The sequence below is a fragment of the Ranitomeya variabilis genome, chromosome 4 (assembly GCF_051348905.1).
Source record: "Ranitomeya variabilis isolate aRanVar5 chromosome 4, aRanVar5.hap1, whole genome shotgun sequence".
Classification (NCBI taxonomy): Eukaryota; Metazoa; Chordata; class Amphibia; order Anura; family Dendrobatidae; genus Ranitomeya; species Ranitomeya variabilis.
Window position 1 is genome coordinate 534655978 of NC_135235.1, and position 19499 is coordinate 534675476.

The 19499-nt window shown below is 45.1% G+C and overlaps 1 protein-coding gene across 8 annotated transcripts in view; it reads right to left on the reverse strand.

Annotated features, from left to right (window-relative positions):
- Nucleotides 1-469: 469 nt before the first annotated feature.
- Nucleotides 470-19499, reverse strand: part of SMARCE1 (SWI/SNF related BAF chromatin remodeling complex subunit E1) — a 32100-nt gene continuing 13070 nt past the window's right edge. For 4 of the 8 annotated variants that reach the window (XM_077252418.1, XM_077252423.1, XM_077252419.1 and 1 more), the window contains 7 exons: nucleotides 18053-18133; nucleotides 17744-17875; nucleotides 6224-6395; nucleotides 5258-5430; nucleotides 2422-2523; nucleotides 1631-1868; nucleotides 470-1202 (listed from right to left, as the gene is read on the reverse strand). In XM_077252418.1, the coding sequence (XP_077108533.1) occupies nucleotides 979-1202; nucleotides 1631-1868; nucleotides 2422-2523; nucleotides 5258-5430; nucleotides 6224-6395; nucleotides 17744-17875; nucleotides 18053-18133 (1122 nt within the window). In that variant the 3' untranslated portion in view covers nucleotides 470-978. Of the gene's footprint in view, nucleotides 1215-1630; nucleotides 1869-2421; nucleotides 2524-5257; nucleotides 5431-6223; nucleotides 6396-17743; nucleotides 17876-18052; nucleotides 18134-19499 lie in introns of all 8 variants that reach the window. The other 4 variants (XM_077252416.1, XM_077252421.1, XM_077252422.1 and 1 more) reach the window with 1 other exon arrangement.

The following is a 19499-nucleotide window of genomic DNA, read 5'->3' on the forward strand; positions in this document are numbered from 1 at the left end:
GGTTATTAACTTATTACTCATTTTTTATATGATTGTTGTTGTTAGTCTTGAATTTCCATATGACGGCATTTTGGTTTTTACATTAGTCCCGAGTGGTCTGCCACTTCCCTCTTTTTAGCAACTATATTACGGTCTCTCATTCATTTACTTTAATTTTATATATATACTTTGATACACCCATTGACTGGAAATACAGTTGCTATTACGTCCTCTAAGACAGTAGCCTGCAAGCTGCGGCTCTACATGGGTTGTGAAACTCCTGGCATGGGGCCTGAAGGCCGCATACCAGTGGCTGTAGCTTCACAATATCTGGAGTCACAGTAAGCAGAGAACCTTCCTAAGGGGTCCTGCTATTTACTCTAGGGTAGCATGGTTTTAAATGTATGGACTTCTCAGTCACCAGTGACATTAGTTTTGCATATAGTCCTGGCATCTGGAAAGGAGCAGCACAAAGACAATCATGAACATAAAATGTTTCACTTTTCTTTATTTTCTTTGTATTTGATAAAAAAAGATAAAGTAATAAAAAACATCAGTTGAAACACCAGATTTTCATACACAACTGCGCCGAGAATTGTGTTTAGGCCACATTAGCTACAAAGATGCAGCATAGAAAGGTGGGGGTGTGGGCAGATTAAAATTGAATTCAGGGTAAAGAATTAAAACCATGCAGGACTTGAACACTGCTGCACTACTGACTCCGCATGAAGCCGATCTACACCCTTCGGGACGACACCATTTAATTCCATTGTCAGGTTACAGCACATTGCAGCCAGCTAAAATGCTACATGACGCTATTTCCATGGTGCAGTTGCCTAACCACCATCATGCCAGACACGGCAGTGCTGACAAAACCCCACAGAGATAGCTGTCAAGAAAAAACATTATGTTGGGATTATAATTTAGGAATGATTTGAGAGGACTTCCTTCACTGACCCATAGGTGACACTATAACACAGGCGACCCTTATCACACAGATCAATCCTTCCTATCTGCTTCCTCCGCTGCTTGATCCGTAGTGGTTTCCTCCACCGTTCCACTGTTGCTCTCAGACCCAGTGTTGCTGTCACTTGTTCCCTCGTCCAGGGTGCTATCCACTGCTTCTTGCCCACTTTCCTTATCTTCTGGGGTAGATGTTCCCTCCTCACCATTCTGCTGGCTCTCGCTGGTCTCTTCAGCTGGTGGCAAAGAAGGGGTGTCCTCTGGAAGAGAAACTGGAACATATACACTACTCATATAGGAATATAATGGTTGCCAGATCACTGCCTATCTGTCCTTTAGCTATATGGAAAGTAAACTATTTTCTAAGACAAGAAACAGAGGCAGAAGTAAAGCTGTTGCATAGTAAAATAATTGCCCAATTTACCAGGAAGCTGGTCAGATGGGAGTAACCACCTTCCTTCATTTTAAACTTGCAGTAACTGGAGCCAGAAGGCGGCATGAGGCCTGCATATATTAACACAGAGCCATCACACCGCTAAGAGCTGGCAATATTAAAGCACAGGAATACCAGCAGGATATGCCAGTCAGTGGGTTAGGGGCTGGTTAGGTAAGGGTTTTACTTTTGAAACCTAAAAGGTAAAACAGTCCTGTGACTTTGATGCAAATCACCGATAAGAACCATACATACGTGTCTCCATCGCCACCTCCTCCTCTCCATTCTTCTCTTCAGTCTTCACCACCTCCTGCTCCTCCTCAGCTGCAGCGGCTGCCGTGGCGGCGGCTGCTGCTGCAGCGGTTTGATTACGTTCAGCTTGTTCTGCTGCTTCTTTCTCTCGCTCTTCTTGACGCTTGCGAGCCTGTTCTTCTGCCTGAGCAATTTCCGCTGCAATTTTATCCATATCAACCTCCACTTTCAGGCTGCATAGCTGAAAATAGCAAACAAGGGTGAAGACCATGCAAAGAAAATCCCACAACACAGGACAATGTACCCTGCACAACGGACACGTCCCGCAACACAGGACAATGCACCCTCCTGCACACCGGACACATCCCGCAACACAGGACAATGTACCCTGCACACCGGACACGTCCCGCAACACAGGACAACATACCCTGCACACCGGAAACGTCCCGAAACACAGGACAATGCACCCTGCACACCGGACACATCCCGCAACACAGGGCAATGTACCCTGCACACCGGACACGTCCCGCAATACAGGACAATGTACCCTGCACACCAGACACATCCCGCAACACAGGATAATGTACTCTGCACACCGGACAAATCCCGCAACACAGGACAATGTAGCCTGCACACCGGATACGTCACACAACACAGGACAATGTACAAGGCGACTGTTTCCAGCATCTTCAATAAGGGAACAGCTTGACTGACAGCGGGTGATAACGCTAGCTCTAACAAGAGCATAGAGAATGGTACAGACAGCACTCAGGAAGCAGAATACTGAAAATTACCCGTTTAAGCTCACTGTTGAAGGCATCGGTACTTTCCAAGAACTTTCTCTTCTTTTCCTGGTGACGATCTTCAATTTGTAACAGCTCGGCTTCCAATTTGCGCTGATGTGAAAACACAGATAAGTCAGGACACAATGGACAACAATGATCTTCCCAGACAACTTTCAGACCCAGTAGACATAATGATATTATTAATACAAAAAAAAAAAGAAAAAAAAGAAATTTCACTATTGATTTTCTAATTGACTCTCCAATGTCCAAGCTGAGTAAATGCCCCCAAAGGTGTCCATAGCCTAGACAATGTGTTGCGTCTTAACCCCTTCACCCCCAGAGCTTTTTCCGTTTTTCGCTCCCCTCCTTCCCAGAGCCATAACTTTTTTATTTTTCCGTCAATTTGGCCATGTGAGGGCTTATTTTTTGCGGGACGAGTTGTACTTTTGAACGACATCATTGGTTTTAGCATGTCGTGTACTAGAAAACGGGAAAAAAATTCCAAGTGCAGTGAAATTGCAAAAAAAGTGCAATCCCACACTTGTTTTTTGCTTGCCTATTTTGCTAGGTTCACTAAATGCTAAAACTGACCTGCCATTATGATTCTCCAGGTCACTACGAGTTCATAGACACCTAACATGACTAGGTTATTTTTCACCTAAGTGGTGAAAAAAAATTCCAAACTTTGCAAAAAACAAAACAAAACAAAATTGCGCCATTTTCCGATACTCGTAGCGTCTCCATTTTTCGTGATCTGGGGTCAGGTGAGGGCTTATTTTTTGCGTGCCGAACTGGCGTTTTTAATGATAGCATTTTGGTGCAGATACGTTCTTTTGATCGCCCGTTATTGCATTTTAATGCAATGTCGTGGCGACCAAAAAAACGTAAATCTGGCGTTTCAAATTTTTTTCTCATTACGCCATTTAGCGATCAGGTTAATGCTTTTTTTTTATTGATAGATCGGGCGATTCTGAACGCGGCGATACCAAATATGTGTAGGTTGGGGTTTTTTTTTATTGATTTATTTTGATTGGGGCGAAAGGGGGGTGATTTAAACTTTTATATTTTTTTTATTTTTTTCACATTTTTAAAAACTTTTTTTTTTTACTTTTGCCATGCTTCTATAGCCTCCATGGGAGGCTAGAAGCAGGCACAGCCCGATCGGCTCTGCTATGCAGCAGTGATCATAAGATCGCTGCTACACAGCAGATTTGCAGGTGTGCTATGAGCGCCGACCACAGGGGGGCGCTCACAGCCACCGGCAATCAGTAACCATAGAGGTCTCAAGGACCTCTATGGTTACAATGGAGGAGCATCGCCGACCCCGATCATGTGACGGGGGTCGGCGATGCGCTCATATCCGGCCGCACGGCCGGATGCGGTAGTTAAATGCCGCTGTCTGCGTTTGACAGCGGCATTTAACTAGTTAATAGGCGCGCGCAGATCGCGATTCTGCTCGCGCCTATTGCGGGCACATGTCAGCTGTTCAAAACAGCTGATATGTCCCGGCTTTGATGTGCGCTCACCGCCGGAGCGCACATCAAAGCGGGGGTCCCGACATGTGACGTACTATACCGTCAGATGTCAGGAAGGGGGTTAATATTAATGTGCATGGTGCTAATAGTGGTAAACCAGGGGTTAGTACACACCCATTCACCACACCTGCGGACTGGGGTGAGGTTAGTTTCTGCTCAACGTGTTTATTCACGCTTCCATTCAGAGAAAGGGATACAACTTTTAAGTGACAAAGGAAGCTGCAACTTATAGTTTCTAGAAAAAGCTTTTAGTTACTTACCCCTATGAAAATTTACAGGAAGCACCATTAATGTCTATGCAGCCGTGTTCTGCCCCAATCACTAGAATAAAGCCGCACTATATGCAGTAGCTGCATAAAAACTAAGAAAAACCATCTCCATACATTTTTCAGTGCTGTAAAACGCAAAAAAAAAAAAAAAAAGGAAAAACAAATATGGGGGAACAAAAAAAAAAAAAACCCTAAATGGTTTCGGACTTGTTTTTTATTTTGTTACATAGGCCGGTCAATTTTTAATCCGTAAGCCATCTGTAGGTCTGGTTTTTAAATCTACATGACATACTTCTTTGAACATCAACCGCTGAAGTTATACAAGGCCGAATACAGTTTACTACATTATTACCTGAAATAAATCTGTAGACAACCAATGTGATGATGTCCTTATGGCATCAGTTTAACGCACCCCTTTAATGAGCGAGTCTGATCGGAAACATGGATCAGACAAATGCGTGCTTCCAGTTTTTGGTGTTTTTTTTTTACACGTGGACTCTTGATTAGTGTATAAGTATGTTCATGTGAAATACCCATAGAACTGCACTGCTCAGCCACATGTGCCATTTTGCATATGGACGTTTAATACTGAACGAGCCTTACTACTTTTTTCTTTTTTTCTTGTGATTTTGAGGGCAAGGGAAACTTTTTATTTTTAAACTAAAACAGAACATCAGGGATAAGGCCCCAAAACACACGATAATGCGTGTTAATCCAGCCTAAATCCAATAGTGTCAGGTGGTCACTTATGTGTTAATGTGGAAACTGACATGAGTCGGTTTTACTCCATAAACAATATAATAATCTGCAGCATTATGGTCGTCTACGAGCACACTGAAGGAGGTTATGGAATCCCAGAGGACAATAAGTAAGAATACTATGCGGTCATATGCAATGAGAATATGGGAAGATATAAATCTGGGAAGGAATCAAGCATGTGCTTATTACCATGCAAACAGCCCTGCGGTGGTTGTTATCTCTCGCCATCGTCCTATTAAGCATAGACAAGTGCGAGCAATTGACTTTTACCCCAGTACTAACCTGATGAACCATAAGGGACTGGACTTGTCTTTTAAGGACCTGCATCCTGGCCGTGGTGACAACAGATCGCACATCGGGCACTACGCTCTCGCTCAAGATTTCACTAATTAGGCGATGATTCCTCTGGAAACGTGCCGCTGCTGAATGCTTCATGGAAAACCCATCATCATAGTCTTCAAGAGAGAAACAAAATCAACAGGTTAGATCAACGTGATTTAGTTATTAGCTAATCGATGACCATGTTAGGCCTGAGGTGTGCCAAAATGCTCCAGAAACTGCGCCAACATGGAGACTGACCCAATTTGCAAATGACCAACTAAAGACCACTCTGATAATTAGGCAAATATGCAGCAAAACGATCAAACGGCAGCACGGTTTCCAACATCAATTGTTAGGCTGTGTACATACTACAAACAGAACAGCCTTTATTAACCGGCTTTCCAAAATCCTGAATGGGAATTAGCATAAAAAGTGTCCAATCTGGCTAAACTGAGAATATTTAGAAAGACATGACAATTTTAAGTGATTTTACTGGTACACTGCTGTATGACAAATATTGTTGCTTGCCTTATTCCTACGAGGCACTAGGGGGAGCCAGATTACCTACTAGGAAACAATGCATAGCATTACGGACATTTCTCTATACGCCCCCTAGCTGTCACTCTAAAATTTCTCAAATTCAGCAGTGCAGATTCTGTGAACGCCTCCTACGTCTAGTATTAACAATTAGCATGTACATTTTTTTGAAAGAAAAATCATAATTATAAAAGCTCCCTAAACAGTATTTTTACACACAGCTGATCTATTCCGAACATTTCTAGGACTATAAATTGCTACATCTGAATGAGGTTTTTATCGCATGTGCATTGACCTTTTCAAATCCCATTAAGACACATGCATCAGTCTCTGCTACATGTGAAAATGCCCTACCTAAAGCAAACAGGAACATTGGTCAGATTTGCTTACCGTCAGGATCCTCGGCTGGCTGGATGCTCATGTATGGCTCGCCTTTATCAATGCGAGACTGGCGCTGGCGACTTTCTTCCTCTAGGGCTGCTTCAGCTCTGCTTTTGGCATTGATGTACGCAAGATAAGCAGGGGAGTTGTGGTACGTCTTCATGGATTCATTGTACTCAATCTGCAAAAAAAGCACAGCAGAAACCACAATTACAATCACATGCACCAAAACAGCCATTACGTACGCTACAGATTAATGCCGAGAATGACCTCCGCTGTACAGCACCATCATTCACTATCCCACGGACACCTAATTGGATCGTTCGGGGACTAGACTTCTGCACAAATTGGAAAAACATTAGCAGTCCATTTTCTTGCCTGCCACGGACACGATAGTCCTGCTAATCACAAGCCATTGCTTCGTCGTCCATCTCACTCAGGTTTTTAAAAGGCTGTATGGGATTAGATAGAAACTCTATGGACTGTGCTGGCATTTTCATTTTACCCCTTTAGTGCGAATGATTATCAGCACTGCAACTTAGCCCAAGTGTACAGTGGAGACAACACGGAGATCCAAAGATTGCATAACTAAAAGTGCAGAGCACAGACACACTGCAGTCTGAGGAAAGAAAGACACCCACAAATGCAAACGTATAAAATGGGTCTTTCCTACATCAATCCTGTCCCTACCGGTTAAAGAAACAGACGTTGCTGCAATTTTCCTCGGGAGTCCCAAACCACAGTTTGGAGATCCCTATAGTAAGCAACACTTACTCCATTATGATTTAATAAGCAGTTCTATTATCTACACAACTAAAGTAGGTTATAGGAAAGGCGGAGAGAAAATGTCACTCAAAGAACAGCCTGTGCACCATAAAAGCAAAGCAAGTGGCCTGGCAGCAGGTAGTGAGACATGGCTTCCCCAAGAGGAGCCATGAGGTCCTTTTTTACCTTTCATTGTGTTGGTGTGGCTGTTCTGTGGAATGTTAACTACAGACACCAATACTGAGGACACAATCTTCTCTATTGGTGTACAAAAACATGCAGCTTCAGGCCTTTTTCACAAGTCCGAGGTTCAAGAACACATTCCCACCTTACTTTATAAGTCTTTTCATGTGTCCACAAAAACGGGTGGACATGTCCAATCTTGGTCTGACTTGAGGATCCAAAGTAACCATTTAAGTAAATGGGTTCTTAAAAAATAAAACCCCAAAAAACATATAGATCTCACAAAAGTTGCATTCTCATGCTGTCTATTTTTCACTGACAAACACTAAGGGAAGCTGGGGAAATCTTCTGTTTTCTTTCCTCATACAAGAAAAAAAACAAACAAACGCACAGGTGGTATAAAAAGACAAAATCGGGATCCAGTGCACAGATGAAAAGTAGTCTTGTTCTGAAGGAGTAAATTGGACTACACTGTCATACAAGTCTAGAGACCACTACAGTCTCTTTATTGATGGGGGGTCTCAGGTAGCTGTGTCCTATATCCACATGCAGGGGCTAGGTGGCTGCTAAACACAGTGATCCCGCAGACTGAATATAGGTCAAAACACTAAGTTCTTAGGCAACAAACATGATACTCTCACCTGTATCATAAGCGAAATTGCTGCAAAAATAGAAAACGCACAGTAATAGTGGCCTTCATATACATTTGTATATGGAGATATCTAAGCAGCCTCTCACAATCTGCGGTATGTCAGTGTATGGCATATTACTGGGACATGCAGTGAAAGGGGGGGAGTCATTGGGTGTACTGTCCTGTTTCTCCAGATTTGTAGAGAAAGAGTGCTGCTCATCAGACACTTTAATAAACCTATAACCCTTTTATCACTGTTGGTATACCACACCAAACTCTAGTTTATTTGCACATTATTGTAGTTTGTGAAGTCATCACTTTTGCTGTACGTGGCGACCACATCACGAACAAGCATCATGCACAAAACTGCAAAATGCACAACACATCTGTACGGCAGCCCTACGCACAAGAGCACCTGGTGGCGGCCCTCCCCGCAGTGAAGCCATGTTTATTTTTATAATTTTTTTTACGGCTTTACTTTTAATTAAGAAAGAGGGAGGGGCAGCGGCAATTCAAAATGTTATAGATTTGTAAGCTTTTTTTAACCTTTACATTGTAGTCCTCTTAGGGGATTTGAGGTTGTGATGGTCATTGAACGCTGCCATAAGCTGGTCCTCACAAAAGCAATGTCATGGCTGCCTCGGAGAGCCTCATAAGGACCCTGGCTGCCAAGGCAAACAATCAGCATCTCAGAATTGCCTCACAAAGGGAAAATAGGCGATCGACGTGAAGAGCGGAGCGCCCCATGGACAGCCATCATCTGCCAGGAAAGATACAAGACAACTCCTAAGTCTGCATCAAAGAAGAGAACGTGATGTTGGACGTACCAGTACATCTAATGTCAGGAAAGAGTTACTGGCTAACCCCTTCACCATGGGGTGATTTTCCGTTTCTTCCCTCTCATTCCAAGAGCCATAACTTTTTTATTTTTCCACACGAGGACTTGTTTTTTGCAGGACGAGCAGTACTTTTGAATGACTCTATTTATTCTGACATATTGCGTACTAAAAAGCGTGGAAAAAAAAATCCAATCCACAATTTTATTTTCCATGTTCAATATATGGCAAAACTGACCTGGCAATATGATTCCCCAGGTCAGTACAAATATGCAGATACGGGTGCCAATTAAGCAGCAAGTTTTTGAAGGTCTTACCTCCTAATTTTGTTCCTTTTTGGTCATAGATATTTTATAATTTTCTTTTTTTAAGATTAGTTATCATTTACCAGCTGCTCAATGGCACATCATATTGCAGTTTTAAAGGGAACCTGTCACCCTCAAAAACGAAGGTGAGCTAAGCCCACCGGCATCAGGGGCTTATCTACAGCATTCTGTAATGCTGTAGATAAGCCCCCGATGTATCCTGAAAGATGAGAAAAAGGTTAGAATATACTCACCCAGGGGCGGTCCCGCTGTGATGGGCGTCGCGGTCCGGGTCCTCCCATCTTCATAGGATGACGTCCTCTTCTTGTCTTCACGCTGCGGCTCCGGCGCAGACGGACTTTGTCTGCCCTGTTGTGTACTGCAGTGCGCAGGCACCGGCCCTCTCTGACCTTACTGCAGTGCGCAGGCACTGGGCCTCTCTGACCCTTGGTGAGTATAATTTAACCTCTTTTTCATCTTTTAGGATACATCGGGGGCTTATCTACAGCATGCTCCAGAATGCTGTAGATAAGCCCCTGATGCTGGTGGGCTTAGCTTCAATTTTGGGGGTGACCGGTTCTCTTTAAATGTTTGTTTAGTATTTATCGTCATGCATATCCCGCGTTATGTATGAATATATATATATATATATATATATATATATATATATATATATATATATATATATATATATATATATATATATATATATTACATACACACACCTTAAGCAAGTGGCAAATCAAAATTTAATGTCAACATATTTTACATGGCGAATCCTTATGCCAAAAGGAGCAAATTTGAGGGGTAAGACTTACCGATTTGCAAAGTTATAAATAAAAAATTATATATATATATATATATATATATATATATATATATATATATATATATATATATATATATATATATATATATATATTACTGTACAGACCAAAAGTTTGGACACACCTTCTCATTTAAAGATCTCTCTGTATTTTCATGACTATGAGAATTGTACATTCACACTGAAGGCATCAAAATTATGAATTAACACAATGTGTGGATAACAAAAAAGCGTGAAACCACTGAAAAGGAGATTTTTGTTTACTTACCGTAAAATCTTTTTCTCCGAGCCAATCATTGGGGGACACAGACCGTGGGTGTTATGCTGCTGCCACTAGGAGGACACTAAGTGATACAAAGAAAGTTAGCTCCTCCCCTGCAGTATACACCCTCCTGCTGGCCCTCAGCTAACCAGTTCGGTGCAAAAAGCAGTAGGAGAGCAGTAACAACATATTAGCTTACAGCATGTCATATTATATATGAGAGTATAGCATATCGGATTGTAAAAACAAGCATAAGCCAATACTAGGGTGGGAGCTGTGTCCCCCAATGATTGGCTCGGAGAAAAAGATTTTACGGTAAGTAAACAAAAATCTCCTTTTCTCCTACGCCTCATTGGGGGACACAGACCGTGGGACGTACCAAAGCAGTCCCTGGGTGGGGACAACATCAGATCAGGCTCTGTGTAACCGCTACTTACAAGTGCGCCACCGCGGCCTGCAGAGTCCGCCTGCCCAGAGTCACATCTGTGGAAGTCTGGGAATTATAATGCTTCAAGAATGCATGCGGACTGGACGAATCCGCAAGCTTGCAGGCGTGTCTTGTTGACGCCTGGTGCCTGGAACCCACGATAGACGGGGAGATAGGCTGTCATCTAACACGGAAGGACTACTGGATGGTGAAAGAATACACCAGGCTAAATGGCCGATGGAGACGGCCAAACCCTTCCTGTAACAGTCAGGAAGCCTTCCTCTTACCGGTAGGAAACCCAAGATACAGTGTCCAACCTTCGGAAGGACGCCGTCCTCAAGACATACCTACTCAGAGCACTTGCTCTGTCCGGAATATGGGGACCTCATTCCATTTTGTGGAGTGATGCCAAAAGAGATGAGGGAGGAACTATGCCCTCATGACAGTAGTAATACAATACCACCTTGGTAACTAGGGACAGGGAAGGCTTGAGGACAACCTTGAAGGAAATAAGAGAAAAAAGACTGAAAAAGACCCGTTAGCACCGAAGACTCGTCAGGATGAGGATATCGCCGAGAGAAAAGGGGGGCAACCTTCCCTAAGAGAATAGATCCCAGTGATCTAACGGTATGCAAAAGGGAAGAATTACATGTGAAAAACATCCTGCGAGATGGTCCCTACTTGCAGTTTTGTTGCAGAAATACAGAAAGCTACCAGCTCCGCAAGCGAACTGACGTGGTCAGTACGGATTTCCGAGGATCACTGGGGCCCTTTCTGCTTCTGAAAAGCTTTCGGAAGTGGAAACTGGTACCACGGAATAACCGGAGCATGCAGTGCGAAGGCTCCTGGATCTCGAGGCCGAACAACCAACTCCAGTACACCGGCGATCAGTCAGGACGCCATCCGAGCTACAACTGTAGAGCTCCAGTGAAGGCGGGTCTGATGGAATACTTCCGGTGAAGTTCCCACTCACTTGAGGTGAAACCCTGACGGCTAAATATGTTCGCAGCCCAGAGTTCTACTTCTGGGATATGAACTGCCAAGATCACCGAGTGATAGATCTCGGCCCATGTGAGGTACTTTGGCCATGGTGCTTGAACGTGGGTACTCGCTAGATGATTGACGTATGACAGCCGTGGCGTTGTCCAATTGAATTCGGATGGGTTGACCCGCCATAAGGAGTGGACCTACTATAGGACTACCCTTGAGATCTCCAGAGCAATGATCGGGAGAAGAGGACTGGCATTGGAAGTTACTAGTAACCATGGAACCGGGAGAAAAAACTCCGGATGAAGAAGGAGCTCAGAGACTATCGTCTGAAAAGCTGCTTGACTTGCTGAAAACTAACGAAGCAAAGGAAACTGTTTCCATTGTCGTCTCCGTTGTTTTTTTTTTTTTTTTTTTTGGAACCCTCCCAGTAAATCAAATGAAATGAGGGGGGGGAGTGAGCAAGAGCGCGAGCTCCCTGTTGAAAAACCATGACCTTGTCTGGAGGGAGATTTACCACCCTTCTGGAAGAATACTGGATCATCCTCAAAAAAGGATATCTGCTGGGCTGGAAATGAGGAGTAGTCTAAGTCTAGCCACCAGCCCAGGTGAGAGGGTATCGCAAGTGATATAGACGACTTAGGGTAGTCCTGCAAGGGTGGGTAAACAGTCGGTCAAACAGGATAGGACGACCACGCCTCTAGGTGCAAGATGACAGCCACCATGACCCTTGCGAACACCCTGGATGCGGTAGCAAGGCCGAAGAACAAGGTCGTGACCTAAATGCTGTTCACGAATGGAAAAGCAAAAGGAATTTTTGAAGAGGTTAGGCATCCCGAATGTCGATGGATGCCCGAAATTGCACCTTTTTTGTTGAAGTAATGGCTGAGCGGATGAAACTCCATTCGAAGAAGAACCTTGTGAAAAGATTGTTAGAAGTTTGAGGTCCGGAATCGGTCCTACTTATCGTTCCACCTCTTAGTAACCAAGATCCCTTAGATCTAGACTGTCCTGGACAACCCTTTCATTGTTGGTCGGGGCTGCGGAAACGTACGATTGTTCGTTAGTCTCCCGCTCAAAAATATGATTGACCAGCTGAACTGTCTTCAGGAAAGGGATCAGGAAAGGGATACTGGTGTGAATCGAAGTAGTTAAGGGCTCTAGCATCCATGCGGCGGATAGGGAGATTAAAGGGCTGGACCCGTAGCTGCCAAACGGAACAAACCAGATGTGCTATTTGACAGATCGTGGCATTTTTAATTGAGGACATATCGGGCAGGGATACTGGTAGGTAAACCACAGGAGATTGTACCCGGTTAATCTGCCGAGTGGCAGAATGCGCCGCTGCTTCCAGCAGGTCATTGCCGAGTTAAAAATTAGGAGCCTCGATCCACCATCCTCTTAACAAGGAAGTGGAGAGGGAAATACGCCTACTTGCATCTTCTGTTAAATAGTGGTGATGCAGAGGGGGGTGCTCAGACACCCGAAAAAAGGGATGCCTCTGTACATCCACAGAGTGCAAGTCTCCGGGTGGACAGGACAGGCTGTCTGGCGTTAGGCCTGGACCTTCGAGTGCCCGTCTGTTGATGGTGTGGGGAGACCGGCGCCCTTTAAAGTGCCTGTCGCCGTTAAAAATCAGACCAGGCATAGCGTCCCGCGTAGAGGCTTCTGTCCAGTGTTAGGCTGAGGGAACTAGTTACACTGGGATAAACTGGGATCAGCGGCAGAGGGCTCCTCATTTATGACCAGTTTCGGATTGGTCATGGTGCCCTCAAGACCAGGGAATACTGGTCGTGTGCCTTTAAGACCAGGGAATACTGGTCGTCTGCCTTTAAGACCAGGGATTACTGGTCGTGTGCCTTTAAGACCAGGGAAAACTGGACGTGTGCCTTTAAAACCCGGGAATTCTGGTCACGCGCCCTTAAGACCAGGGAATACTGGTCACGTGCCTGTAAGACCAGGGAATACTGGTCACGTGCCTTTAAGACCAGGGGATACTGGTCACGTACCCTTAAGACCAGGGGATACTGGTCACGTACCCTTAAGACCAGGGAATACTGGTCACGTGCCTTTAAGACCAGGGAATACTGGTCACGTGCCTTTAAGACCAGGAAATACTGGTCACGTGCCTTTAAGACCAGGAAATACTGGTCACGTGCCTTTAAGACCAGAGAATACTGGTCGTGTGACTTTAAGACCAGGAATACTGGTCATGCGGGTTAGGTAAAATCTCGCAGCGAGCGAGAAGCGCCAATTTAGGGGGCGGAGCTACAGGCACGACATGGGCGGAGCCTCGAAACTTCCATGATAGGCCCCAGCCGGGGCGTAAATTTCTGCAGCCGGCGTCAGCGTAAAAGTTAGGGGTGGTCACCCGTTGCTCGAGAAAATTGAGCGCTTCTGCGTCAGGCGCTAAGCGCCAGGAAAAAAGGCTAAGCCGCCTTGAGGCGACACAGTGCGCTTCTGTACTACCATCGGCCGAAGCCGGGAGCAAAATTTGTTAGCCGACTGGAGCGTTACCTCAGGGAGGTGGCCACAGGGAAGTCTGAGACTGCCTGTCAATATCCCGCTGCAGAAGCCCATTGCTGGCAGAATCCACTTACCAACGGTGCGCGTCCCGGCATGGAGCCGCCGCGGATGTCGGGTATTGCAGCGTGGACGGTGCAGGGATAGAGAGATAAACCTCAATCCATCATCCCTTTGTTAAGGAGGTGGAGAGGAACCGTCCGCCTCCTTGTCCGCTTTCACAGTGGTGGAGGAGGCTGCCCGGACCATGGAGGGGGGCTTCTGTACATCCACGAAGTTCAGCCCATCGGGACCATGAAAGCACCTCCGCTCCTGAAAAGGATTTCAACTGCGGCCTAGTCCGGCTGCAAAAGCCGGGGACTAAATTTATGGAGCCTGCCGGTGGAGCGCGTCGGCGGGCCGCGCGCCGAATGATTGCCGCTGGCGTACTGGCCAGTGGCACCCCCAGGACCGCATCTTCCAGGCAGGCAGCGTGAGGAAGCATGGCCCCCGAGATCTGCAGGGCGCCTCTCGTCCCAGACGAGAAGCGCCGATCTAGGGGGGCGGGGTTACGGCCGTGGGAGGGATCTGCCCACTGCGGCCTACTCCAGCTGAAAAGCCGGGGACTAAATTTCCAGCCTGCCTGGGGATGCGCGGCGGCCGCAACAGAGCGACGCTAACCGCCGCAGTTCCCGACCGCCGGCGCCTGTCCCCAGGGGCTCTGCCGCAAGTACTGCCGGCGCCTACCCCATAGAGGCCACTGCGGCCTACTCCGGCTGAAGAAGCCGGGGCCTAAATTTATGGGCCCTGCCGACGATGTGCGGCGGCGGCCGCGACGGAGCGCCGCCGAGCACCACCGACCACCGGTCGGCGGTGCCTCTCCCTGGGGACCCAGACTGCATCGCTGCCGCTGAGGGGGAGCAGGGGGGAGTCCCCAGAAGGTACTTACAGTCGCCATCCCGGATCTCACAGGTCTGCTGGGCGCTTCTGTGAGTCTGTAAGCTCAATCCATGCACCCTGGATGGGGATGGAGAGGCCCCTGATGCATCTCTGTAGCAGAGGGGGGCTGCGGCACAACATCCCCTCCGGACTGCCTACGTCTCCAAATTACATCGCTGTAATGCAGGGTCCTGGAGGGGGTTGGGGGAAATCGGGACCAAAAAAGGAACCGTTGCCCTGGCGCAAACTTTTTTCGTGCGCCATACGTCGCAGGAGAGGGACGGGGAGGTATACTCGCCGTGCTCGCCTGTTGTTGGTTCGGGGGAGAGCGGACCTTATGAAAAAAAGGACCCGTCGCCCCCTTCACTCCGTTAAATAAAAAATTAAAAATTTACATAAAATTAAAAAATCAAAAATTAAAACAAAGATGGGGTCTGGGAAAAAAGACCCAAGTGCCTCCTAAGACACTAAGCAAGAACTGGTTAGCTGAGGGCCAGCAGGAGGGTGTATACTGCAGGGGAGGAGCTAACTTTCTTTGTATCACTTAGTGTCCTCCTAGTGGCAGCAGCATAACACCCACGGTCTGTGTCCCCCAATGAGGCGTAGGAGAAATTATGTCTTATATTCTAGGTTCTTCAAAGTAGCCACCTTTTGCTTTGATGACTGCTTTGCATACTCTTGGCATTCTCTTGTTGAGCTTCAAGAGGTAGTCACCGGGAATGGTTTTCGCTTCACAGGTGTGGTGCACTGTCAGGTTTAATAAGTGGGATTTCTTGCCTTATAAATGGTGTTGGGACCATCAGTTGTGTTGAGCAGAAGTCTGGTGGATACACAGCTGATAGTCCTACTGTTAGAATTTGTATTATGGCAGGAAAAAAGCAGCTAAGTAAAGAAAAACGAGTGGCCATCATTACTTTAAGAAATGAAGGTCAGTCAGTCCCAAAAATTTGGAAAACTTTGAAAATGTCCCCAAGTGCAGTGGCAAAAACCATCAAGCGCTACAAAGAAACTAGCTCACATGAGGACCGCCCCAGGAAAGGAAGACCAAGAGTCACCTCTGCTTCTGAGGATAAGTTTATCCGAGTCACCAGCCTCAGAAATCGCAGGTTAACAGCAGCTCAGATTAGAGACCAGGTCAATGCCACACAGAGTTCTAGCAGCAGACACATCTCTACAACAACTGTTAAGAGGAGACTTTGTGCAGCAGCCCTTCATGGTAAAATAGCTGCTAGGAAACCACTGCTAAGGACAGGCAACAAGCAGAAGAGACTTGTTTGGGCTAAACACATGGAATGGACATAAGACCAGTTGAAATCTATGCTTTGGTCTGATGAGTTCAAATTTGAGATCTTTGGTTCCAACCACCATGTCTTTGTGCGACGCAGAAAAGGTGAACGGATGGACTCTACATGCCTGGTTCCCACCGTGAAGCATGGAGGAGGAGGTGTGATGGTGTGGGGGTGCTTTGCTGGTGACACTGTTGGGGATTTATTCAAAATTGAAGGCATACTGAACCAGCATGGCTAACACAGCATCTTGCAGCAGCATGCTATTCCATCCGGTTTGCGTTTAGTTGGACCATCATTTATTTTTCAACAGGACAATGACCCCAAACACACCTCCAGGCTGTGTAAGGGCTATCTGACCAAGAAGGAGAGTGATGGGGTGCTATGTCAGATGACCTGGCCTCCACAGTCACCAGACCTGAACCCAATCAAGATGGTCTGGGGTGAGCTGGACCGCAGAGTGAAGGCAAAAGGGCCAACAAGTGCTAAGCATCTCTGGGAACTCATTCAAGATTGTTGGAAGACCATTCCCGGTGACTACCTCTTGAAGCTCATCAAGAGAATGCCAAGAGTGTGCAAAGCAGTCATCAAAGCAAAAGGTGGCTACTTTGAAGAACCTAGAATATAAGACATAATTTCAGTTGTTTCACAGTTTTCTGTTAAGTATATCATTCCACATGTGTTAATTCATAGTTGTGATGCCTTCAGTGTGAATTCACAAATTTTATAGTCATGAAAATACTGAAAAATCCTTAAATGAGAAGGTGTGACCAAACTTTTGGCTGTACTAATATATATATATACATACACACACACACACATATATATATATTTTTTTATTATTTATGTGGAGGGAAAAAAAAGATACCATTTTCAGAGATCCGTCACGCTCTCATTTTTCAGGATCAGGGGCTGAGTGGGGGCTTACTTTTTGCGCTCTGAGGTGTTGTTTTTTTAATGATAGAATTTTGGAGCAGACACGATGTTTTGATCGCATCTTATTTTATTGCAATATTGCGGCAACAATTAAAAAATGTAATTCTGTCATTTTGATTTTCTTTTCTCATTACATTTTTTCATCGATCGAATTAATTTACTTTATATTTTGATAGATCGGACATTTCTGCAAGCAGCGATACCAAACATAACTCTTTTTTTGTTTTATTTTTAAATGGGACAAATTACGGGTAAGTTGAACTTGTGCTTTTTTATTTTTATTTTTTTAAAACCTTTTTTCAGTTCAATTTTTACTGTATTTAACAGTCCCTTTAGGAGACATGGAGATGCGATATTCCAATCGCCAGTGCTATACATGGCTCTTTTATGCACGCCGGCCATAGAGGGTAATGCTAAATACTACTGGCATCACAGATATGAAGATATCGGAGGACAACACTAAATACTACTGGCATATAAGACTTATTTTGAATCCAATTAATCCCACCCAATATTATGCAGCCTGGGACCCAGTGAACAGCATTGTCAACCCTCACACCTCAGAAGAAACAGCGGCTGAAGCCTTCAGTGGCTCTAATGAGATTTTTTTAGAGATATTTTTCAGTTTTCTGAACTCCTCGTACCTTTTCAGCTTCATATTCGTTCAAGTACTCTTGCTTCTCCTCATCGGTGAGGTCACGCCACATACCACCAATGATCTTTCCAATCTCCCACAACTTAAGGTCAGGGTTGGACGCCTTCACTTGGTCCCAGACCTATTCAGAGACATTAAGGGTGGCGGAGAGGATTTCTGTTTTATTAAATGTCTACAGGATTTTCTTGGTGCAGCGTGTACTCTGGACGTGTTCTATAGGAACAAATCGGGCTTTTGGAGAAGCTAATGGTATGGAGACAAATAGCTGTGTCTCCAATACTGCAGATCCATCACTCACCTTCCTGCTGTATCTCATATACGGCATCAGCGGCTTATCTGGAGGCTTCGGGGGCTTTGGGATAGTGATCCCAGATGAAGCCTGGAAGAGAAGATCATGTTAAATCAAGCTTAAGTCTTTGTAGAGATCATAGCTTGTCACTCACTACAGCATGTGTGCCACAAACAGCTAAGCCATGAATTCATATTGATGGATGCCATATAGTCTCTTCTACTAACCACTCACTACTGTATCTATGACACTGGGCAACACAGGAGAAGAGGTTGTACTGGAATCATCTTATCATCTTATTGTAATAGACAGAATAAAGTATCAATCAGGAATACTCTACAAGATCTTTAGCTGTATACTAGCCAGCAAGAAAAAATAAAATGCAAGTCAATTACAGAAAATGTCAGGGTTTCATCCAGTATAGGGCACCGAGGCCTCTAGTCTGAAGCACCGGTAAGAAAGTTACAGATCCCAGCGATGCTCACTATCATATATGTGCTTGGTCTTGGTAGAGTATGCCACTACAGCAGAAACTCGTCTGTCACAAGCAATAAAAGGGAATATCACAGTAAGGCCATCCCGATCTAAAAGAATGCTGCCGAATGCCGCAGGTCATGCTATTCGTGATCGTGCCTGTCCAATTGCTGGGAAGAAGTGAACAAATGACCAGGGCTGTATAGCACTGACACTGATAGAAAAATCAAGTTATAGTTTGTGCCAAGAGCTAAATGCTTTAGAAATAAAAAAAAAAACACATTATAAAGCACAAAAGAACTATGTTTCTTTTGCGCTTTATAGAGGCCCTGTCACCAGTTTTCACTTTTATCTTATTCCCACTGTATTGCATTGTTGTTGTTTTTTTAAATTCCTCCACACAGCTCCAGAGCTATATGGGCCTTTTTATTTACTGTTGATTTTTATGATCTCATAGATTGTAAGCAGGGCCCTCACTCCTCTTGGTATCTGTTTTGAACGATGTGTTTATTGTTATGCTGTAAAGTCTATTGTCTGTACAAGCCCCCTCTAAAATGTAAAGTGATGCGGAATATATAGAAATAAAATAATAATAATAATAATCTTTACTAAGCGGGTGGTTGCTTACGGAATAATAATGCACAGCATTATTTGTGTACTATCAAGTTTCACATTTTGTACAAAGAACTATACACGAGTGCCAAAAAGATTATTTAACCCCTTTCTGCCATCGGACGTACTATCCCGTCCATGTGACCTGGGACTTAATCCCCATGGATGGAATAGTACGTCATATGAGATCAGCAGTGCTCACGGCCGGGTATCAGCTGATTATCACAGCTGACACCCGGCACTATGTGCCAGGAGCAGTCACAGACAGCTCCCGGCACTTTAACCCCCGAAACACTGCGATCAAACAAGATCTCAGTGTTACAGTGGCATAGAGAATCATCGCGCAGGGAGGGTCGCGTTGCTCTGAGGG